This window comes from Halyomorpha halys, unplaced genomic scaffold (genome assembly GCF_000696795.3).
Source record: "Halyomorpha halys isolate HHAL.00 unplaced genomic scaffold, Hhal_1.1 Scaffold202.1, whole genome shotgun sequence".
Taxonomy (NCBI): Eukaryota; Metazoa; Arthropoda; class Insecta; order Hemiptera; family Pentatomidae; genus Halyomorpha; species Halyomorpha halys.
This window is the reverse complement of record NW_027116652.1, coordinates 128,401-137,939: the sequence shown is the minus strand read 5'-3', so window position 1 is coordinate 137,939 and position 9,539 is coordinate 128,401. Positions and strand designations below refer to the sequence as shown.

Genomic DNA, 9,539 nt, shown 5'->3' with positions numbered 1-9,539 from the left:
CCAAAACCATGTTCAAGGATGTCTGTCTAGAAATAAGTGCTGAATAAATTTAGAAAACTGTCAGAGGTAAAATGGGATTTCACCACGGACATTCACACGGAAAAGTGAAATATGCCAAATATTAGAGTTAAAAAATACTATTTGTTTTAAATATACAAAAACGCAGAACGGAAGCTGTATCAAATTTGAAAATAAATATTGAATTGACTATCATTTCCACGGTCAATTAGTTTATACGATCAATAACTAAATTAAAATCAAGTAAAAAAGTAGTATTCGTTAATCCTGGAATTTTAAGTTATTCAAAACTTAATGAAAAGTTCTATGAAGTTTTTAGTATGGAATAAAAGTTTTTTTATGTTAAAACTAGTTAGTCACAAGCATATCTAACGCGTCAAAAAGTCTTTAAGGTTAATGTACTCTCTAGTTAATTTAATATCTTTTTTAACATAAATCTTTTGATTTCACAAATATTGATATGCACAAAATATCTATTACACTTTTATACAAGTCATGTTCCTTTGCTAGTTATTAAATATGAGATAGATTTTACATTTTAGAAAAAAATAACCTAAAATACTTTTGAAATACACATAGTTTTTCGATTTCAGTCATTAAAGGATCTTTGTCCGCTGGTGTTCGTTAAGATTGTATCCTCGGTCTCATCCTCTACGCAGTCTATTCAGCAGACATTCCTAACAGTGCTAATACAATCCTCCTACAATAATGATAAGACAGGAAACTGCACGTCGATTTCGACTATTACAGCACTTACTAGACAAATGGTCTTATTTAGCGCTATGTTCGATAATACATTGTTTTAAAGTTCTGCCCTCTCCTTATGGAAATTATCACATTGTCTTATATATGATTTATTTTTTTATTCATCTTACCCTGGCTTTTGGCTTATTGTTATATACTGAATGAAAAATAGTTAAACTATACAAATTGAAATGCCTACAGGTCAGTACCTGAGATACAACAAGAGCTCCTTCCCAGTGGAGGACCCCTACCTGATGCAGATGAGCCTGACGGCCTACGAGGGCGGCGGGGGTGGCTCGGAGGACAGCGGGCAGAGCAGCCCTGTCCGAGACCCGTCGCCGCAGCAGCAGCAGCAGCAGGAGTTCTCCACCGCGCAAGAACTGCACGCGCTGCAGCCAGGCTACAACCCTTCGGCGCATGAGTTCACACCGTGAGTATATAATATTAAATAGACAGTGATTTACAAATATATATACAATATCAGCATGTTCCATCATTGAGGGTAGCATCTTATTGACTAATCCATGGAATTGAATGGTTGCTGTAAAAACCTCACCTCATTGGGATCCGTCTTTACCTCATTTTCTACAAGAAGTAGCCCTGACAAGTGGAGTTCTTGCAAGAACCTGATTGTGTAATCAGTTACCCAATATATATCAGCACTCATTCTTCAATTTTTTTTACTAATAAATTTTTTTCCATAACTCCCTCAATTTATAATTCTTCTTATCCGTATATATTTGTAAGTTATGCATATATTCAGAAGTTTGTATTTCCAAGGTACAAGATTTTATTCTTTCTCGCAAAGATTTCAATCAGAAGTTGATTTTGCTGGTATTACTAATCTTTGATTCATGAGGAGAAAAATTCGTCAAATCTTAATTCTGCCATATCTTCTTAGTTTTTAAAGTGATTTTATGATTTTTGTTTTCGGCACATTCAAGAAATACCGACCAATGGTCTGAATAGATTAAAGTCAAATGTTCCCTTTTCGAAGAAGCAAAGAAGGATAGTGAAATGAGCTAAAAACTAACACCATCCATTGAATTGCATCCAAAATACTGTTGTAATGATTCTGCAGTCCTATTGCTGCCATTTTTTTTTTTTTTCAAATTAACTATCATCACATCTTCTTGATTTAGAGGAAGACTTTGAATCACATGGTACAGTTAGCCAACATACTGGCCTTCCAACTGTATCCAAACAATTCCCTCGATTCATCATTAGACTAATCTAATTCCAGTCCTCCATAGACGCGAAGAACCTTGACTTCCCGCCTTAAAACTGCGGGATATTAGTCAATTATCGGTGTAATTTATTTTATAAAGCATAATAAACATTTGAGTTTACTATAAAAGGATAACCTAAGTAAAATATGGGTAAAATGTCATAAAGTAAAATCTGAGTCTTATAAATGAACTTTAACCTCTGACAGTTTCAAGTAACTTGAAGTATCCACTGAGTTATGCTCACGTGGCTAAAGAGAACACGTGTCATGTCGAACCACTTAGGAAAAAATCCTTAGGGGATCCGAAACCTCTTCAACCAATTGCCCCTCGGACGTGGCTCTGTGACAGCTGGGATAGCATCCTATTCTGGGAGGATTATCCATCGATGGACCCTATCTGGAAGGACCTTGAGGATATCTTGGTCACTACGTACAACAATGACCTCAATGTCCAGATCAGAGGGACATGACGAGGCGAAATGACTCATTGCTAACCCAGTTCCTAACTGCAACAATGGCAGAGCAAGACCGGTATTAGCAATGACTATTTTAATCAATGCAGATGAATAAACCCTAGACATCAAATTTTGGATTGCTTAAGATATTTGTCATAGGATAGTTATTCCCAATTTATGATATTTGTTACTTCAAATTTTGGAATTCATATCATATTATTTATATATGATATCAAAGTGTAACTTTGATGTTTAAAATACTTATTTTCTCGGGGGAATAAAGTACAATACAGTAGATAAAGAATATAATTATATAAACCAAAACCTACTACGAAACGACAACCTAGTGGTAAATGGCGAATGAGGTATTTAATTCAAGTAACAAAGAATAAAATGTACAAAATGTGGGAAGATCAGTGACTAACAGTTTAATATTTAGTAATTTTAATTATAATTTTTTGCGAAATGTTCTATTGTATCACTTACAGAAAAACCAAATATCGGGTTACTGATAAAAAAAAAAAAAGTCAAGTATTGAATGCAGATACTGAACCAGTACAAAAAAGTGATAATTTTGCAACTTTAATAATTACACACAGATTTAGTTGTAATTTTAATATTTACCTGGTCTTTTTTTAACCTGAATTCAAAATGTCAAATTCGGGATTTGACATGGCACCACCCTTCAAGAGATATTAAATTTAAAAAATACCACCAACGGATCATAAACTCTCGTAGTGCGAAACATTTTAAGAAATAGCAGCTGATTCTGTTTGTAATGTACTAAATTAAAAATGATTAGCATGAAAACTGCAATAGAGTGTCAATTAATTTTTATTTTTGCTATTAGTAATTAAAATCAGCAATATGCCTGATCATAGTTTGATGAAAAGTTTAGTGTTCGTTATGTAATCATCGGTTAATATGATGATATGTTTAATGGTAACATTTTTCAGTATTTCTAATGAAATTCATCTACTTATGTTAAGAACCTTAACATAGGCGTACCTAGCGGGGGGCAGCTTCCACCCTCCCTCCCCCATAATTATTAGCTTAATAAAAAATAATTTTTGAAGTAAATACTAATTGTAATATATAATAAAGCACTTCAACAATTATATATAATTTTCTTTAAATTTAAGATTCATTCACCTTTTCCCTGATGAAATGTCACAACCTGATTGACTATGGCTTGGCCCTCCCCCCAGTTTTGATCCTGGGTACCCCCTTGAACCTTGAATCTTAATATATGAGGAGAATATGGTCGGGGGTGCGGTCACTAATGATACAAAAATAACTTATTTATTTGTCCCAACGTTTCGACCCAAATTTCAGGCTTTCATCATGGGCAAAACGAGATAACAACCTTAATTCAGAGAAAGAGAAAATAATAACAAACAGACTTGGAAATATACATAACAATTAATTAAATATGTATTAATAGAAGATAAAATGTAATATTGTAGAGATAAAAATCAAATAAAAATCCGCACCCCGGACCATTTTACTTCTCATATCGAATCCACGGCCAACTAAAAATACCTCTCTGAATCTTGATATAATTCAGTTACCATAAAATATGAAGTTATTCATACTTTGCTTCCCTCTAAAATTTCTTTATTCAGTTCGAACCGAAATAAATATTTGACATTTTCTGAATTAAATAGTAGAAGGAATACATACAAATACGAATACCGCAGATAAAACAAAACCTTCAAGAAGAAAATCAGCTTGAGAACACAAAGTGTAATTTACGATGCCATAAATGCTCCCATTTACCTTTCGAAAAACCGTCATTATTTTACTTGCTCTAAAATTTTTTTTTTCTCTCTCAAATAAGTGAGAATTAGAGTTCTTGATACAGAAGGTTCAACATGCAGTCCCGCAGATGCGGCGATTCATGCGTAACTTAAGAAGTGTTTTGTAAGCATGGAAGCAATTAACTGTCGCGTTTCTCGCACGTGTGTCAGTTCAACTGTGACTATAAGTAGCCGATAGATGTGGGCACCTGTACATTGAGACCACGTGCAACGTCTATTCATTTTACACATTTAGCCCGCCAGGAGTGTCCCACATTTTGGTCCCATAAGAGGTGTCCCGTGAGCATTTATCTCATGGCAGACAATTTGTAGTGATGATGACAAACATTTTTACGATTACGTTTAATGCATATTGAAATTAAAATTGCAAATTGTAGCTCTTCCATCATGGGCTGAAGAATCAGGATAAAAGATCTAAGATTTTCTTGCCTCGGCTATGATTTTTTTTTTTTAATTATTTATTTAATGTAATATACAACTGTACAAAATAATACAATAGGTAAATATGTAGTATGTTTCATATAAACTTGAAAATCTTGGGAAGGAACCATCCATTGGTGTTAAACATTAATTTAAATTAGAAGGTCCCGTGGCCATTTTCTTTTCAGACGCCTCGGGGGATTATCAGGGATTGTTAAGGATGAAAGATTAACCTGAAGACTCCAGGACATTCTTAACAAGTTTTAATAAATATAAAATTAATTCATAGTCACACTACCTCTATTTAAATATTATTATTATTCATTTTATTTATTCATTCTCTCTCTCTCTCTCTCTCTCTCTCTCTTTTCTTCTCTCTTCCCTTTTTCAAATTAACTTGTTTCTTTTTACTATTAGAAGACAATTGTTTGTTTGGAATAGGAGAACAAGAGACAATAACATCAAAGGGTGAACGGAGAGTATGCAAAAGTATAAACAAAATAGATTAAATACTTGGAAAATATAGACGTTTATTTCTCAATTTGAGCAAAATACTGAAGGCAGCGTTTTCAAGAAGACACCCCCTTTCCTTTTAGTGAGTTATGAGAACTCCAAACTTGATATGAACTTGATGAAACTTGATAGGTCTTATTGGTGGTCAATGATGTTTCTTTTGATAGTTAAGTCGATTTTGCTATTTTTACTTTAAGATTTACTTTCAATGATCCATTAATATTAAAATTAATTAATTACAAAAACCATTAATAATTATTTTTAAAAAATTACATAAAGACAATACAGTTACGCATACCTGAACTATCTGCATGCAGAAATATGAGGAGAGAGTTTAATCTCGGTTTTCCATTAAACACTAGATAAACGTGTGGATAGCCAATTTTGAAAGAGGCACGGAGCCTGCCTAAGCAAGGACGTGATCAGTAAACAGTCCATTTTCGGAACTGAACCTGTCAGCATTCTTCATACGTCATTTTAAATAGATCTTATTCCAAATGCAATATTTTTTTATTCTCTATTCATATTACTAACAAATATAGAATAGTTTAGAAATGTAGAAATTAAATAAGATAGAGATTTTAATATTAAGAAGGTGTAGGCTGAGCCATAGTATAAACATTGAAAAGAACAATTATTATTTTTCTTCGAATTATTCGTTTCACGATGAGTATTACGGGCTAACTCACTACTATGTCACTACGCTACGGTTTCCACCATTAAAAAAGTCGGATTATTTTTTGTTCAAATACAATTTGGCCTACCTAGCGTAAAGTTTTGTCTGGTTGGTAGAACATAAGGGATATATTGATTCTCACCACTATGCTACTTAACTCTTTCTCATGCAAAAAGCAAAACAAATTTAATTATTTTTTAATCAAAAATAAAATAATTATGAAGGGATGATGGTTGGGTTTGCGATCAGCGATAATACACAAATAACTAAAATTTATTTTTTTTGTGCCGAAGTCAGGGCTGCAAAACAAAACGAGTCCTTAATTCAGAGAAAAATAAAAATAAAGTAATAACAAACAGACATGGAAACATATAATAATAAATTAAGTAGATACTAATAGATGATATAATATAATATTGTAGAGATAAGAATTATACAAAACAAATTATTAAAAATTAAAAAAGTGAAATGTGCGAAACAATGTATTTTCACTCATTTCACTATTTTAATTTAATTTTTTTCAATATTTATATATTTTTAACCATTATTTACATATTGTATTAAGTTAATTTCGATTACAGGAAGTTACAATACAATATTGTAGAGAGATAAGAGTTATAAAAAAAAAAAAAATTAATAAATAACATTAAATGTGAGAAAAATGAATTTTTACCATGTTAATTTAATTTTATTTATTTTCTATATTCATCATTTTAATAAAAAAAAAAAAAGTATCAATAATGACAATAAATTGTAGTGGTTGTAAAACATATATGATTCGAGTTTTATAAGATGTGGCGAGTTCAAGATACATTAATAAATTAGTTCAAGAACTTAATATTAATTAATTTAACCATTAATCAAATAATATAATTTTAATGTGAAATAGTTATGTATTTAATGTCGTAATGTATCGATATATTGATAGTTGTTAGCTAGCGACGGTTCCATGAAAGTGGACAGTTTCCAAACAGCTTCACTCTTTCTAATTAACGTCACTCATATTTTATTCCATAATCCGTCAATCATATTTAAAAAAAAAATTATTAATATCCTTTTGAAATTACTCAAAGAGTGTTTCGATTATTATTTGTTTAAATTTAATCTAGGTAAACTACAATATTATTTATTATTTATCATAAAATTATAGTCATCATTTTTTTTTTTAAGCATGTGACATCATAACATTATTTTATTTTTAATCACTGATAAAAAATTATATTTCAAATTTTATTATCACAGCTACATGTACGTCAGTTGCTTCGATATGAAAGTGCAATCTACTCGTACATTAAACTAAAAAAATTATGATAGATGTTCTGCATTCATTTCCCTCTGATAACTATATAAATTGATATGAATATACGAAATAGGTTAAAATTTAAATAAATCAAAACTAATTATTCGAACTCAAAATTAAGTTAACGTTAGGCTTAACCTCACACTATTTCTTTCGGTTTTAGAACTTTTTTTGTAATTCTGGTTACCTGACTTTTCATGATAAATTTTACTACCAGATCAGCGGACATTCCATGGAGAACTGCCTTGCTTCTGATATTTCTAATATTGTTCTTAATGACCTACTCGACTCCATAATACCTATATTGTCACAAGACAAAATTTTCATTAAAATATGTCAGGAACGTAAAAACAATTAGTGAAACACAGTTTTGTCGAAATTTAAAGGAAAGCATTTTGATATCCTTAACGAAATGCCTAGATTTTTTTTTTTAATTATATTCTTTTATAAAGCATAGAATTTCAAAACAATTCAATTCCACTTTATAATCACATATGATTTAACTGCAGTTGGAAGTTGTAGAAACTTTGGAAATTAACTTAGTTCTTCTAAGCATTTGTTTTTTCCGAATAAATTAAAGGAAATGGCTTAGACCAGACAGCTGAGCAGGTTTGAGCGAGAAGATAGGCCATAAAGTTGTGGGTTCGATTCCCACCTAGTTTAGTCTCCTACGTCCCCTAGAGATGAATCTAGACATCTTTGGAGAACTTAAGTCAAAATAAATTTTAAAAAGTAAAATAAATAAAGGAGCTATCTAAAAAATACCATAAAAGTAATATAAATCGGAATTTCAAAACACTTTTCTAACATCACCTAGAATTGCGAAAATATTACTTACATTTAAATTTCCAAATTTAAAGTTTAAGAAGGTATTTTTCAGTTCGAAAATAAAATGTCTCAAAAAGGGAAGAAGAGTTAGTGAAGATATTGAAGAGAAATAATTATTAATTTTTAGGGGTTGGAGTGGTGTTAGATTTTAGAATTAGATTTCTAACCTATGGAATAAAAAATTATAAGAATGAGGAATCGAAGAGGATTTGAATTGAAGTTTGTTTCCCGAGTCGGTTTTCGTTGCCTGTTTTAGTCGCCAGTTATTGATAGCGTTAGCACTGCTAGGTGCCTCTTTATCTCGAGTGCATTAAAGCTGCGTTGGCTTGAGAGCCTGAGGAAGGGTTTAAAATGTGCTGACCACACCTAATCTTTTCCAACGTATTATATCAATACAAGAACGAAAAGCACCTTGTCTTCAAGAACAACCAACCAAAACTATGTCTATGCAAACATACACGCCTGGTAAAAATTTTAAGTACACCTGATTTTTTTAGAAGAGTCAATACATTTTGGAATAAATACAACAAAACTACAATATTTTTTTAACTTAACATACTGGAACAGAAGTATATAAAATAAAAAAGAACATAGAAAATAATATTAAATCAACTAATAAAATATGATAAAATAATATAATAATAATTAACTAATACAAATAATACATAGTTTTAGTAGTAAAAATCACATCTTAATGGTCTCTAGGTCAAAAGAATGATATGATATACAAATTAAGGACAGAAATCATGACCGTGACGGTCATGCAGGTTAGGGCGTAAGTCCCAGAGCGCACAATTCGGAAGTTGGGTTCGATTGCCCCCAGAAAAAAATATAAATAACAAAATTTAAGATGGAAAAAACTCGAAGAAATTTTTGAATAAAAGCCTGGTAAATTAGGAATGCACTAATTTGAAAAATATTCATTTTAACTGATCATTGTTGTTACAATAATAATAATAAACCTATAATATATAGGTAATAAGTTAAAATAAATATTTTTCAAAATAGTGCATCCCTAATTTAACAAGCTTTTATTAAAAAAATTCTTCCATTATTTTCCGTTCTCAAATTAAATTTTTCATAAATTTTGTTATTTTTCAATGTGTTACAATATCAAGTTAAGTTAGTCTTTATGAAAATGTTCATAGCTAATGATCCACATTCCTTAGAAGTCCACGCCTATGGAAATTTAAGAAGTTTTGACGTTCGTTCATTTATGCTTTTTAGAGTATTGATCAAGAATTTCAAGTAGTGAACTCTAATTTTGCTTGGTAATTTTATTTTTTTTATATTATTCATAAAAAAAAAAAATACATCCAATATGGTTCGACCAGATGTAGTCGTCGGTCGGTTCTAAAATAACACATTTTCGACATAAGTAAAATCTAAATATTACAGTTTAGACTGTTAGTGCCTTGTGGAGGCTATATAATTTTTAAGCTAGATAAGTGCAATATGAATTGATCTAAAGTGATACAATTAATATTTTAATTAAAAACTACTAAAATGAAAATAAAGTAAAACCTACAAATAAAAT

The 9,539-nt window shown here is 30.7% G+C and overlaps 1 protein-coding gene and 1 long non-coding RNA gene across 6 annotated transcripts in view; one reads left to right on the top strand and one right to left on the bottom strand.

Annotated features, from left to right (window-relative positions):
* Positions 1-9,539, bottom strand: part of LOC106679432 (uncharacterized) — a 205,510-nt gene that overhangs the window by 94,905 nt on the left and 101,066 nt on the right. The gene's annotated exons all lie outside the window — the stretch shown is intronic.
* LOC106679431 (transcription factor GATA-4) overlaps positions 1-9,539 on the top strand; it is a 144,789-nt gene that overhangs the window by 69,535 nt on the left and 65,715 nt on the right. For all 3 annotated transcript variants that reach the window (XM_067053389.1, XM_067053387.1, XM_067053388.1), the window contains exon 3: positions 964-1,192. In XM_067053389.1, the coding sequence (XP_066909490.1) occupies positions 964-1,192 (229 nt within the window). The remainder of the gene's footprint in view (positions 1-963; positions 1,193-9,539) is intronic.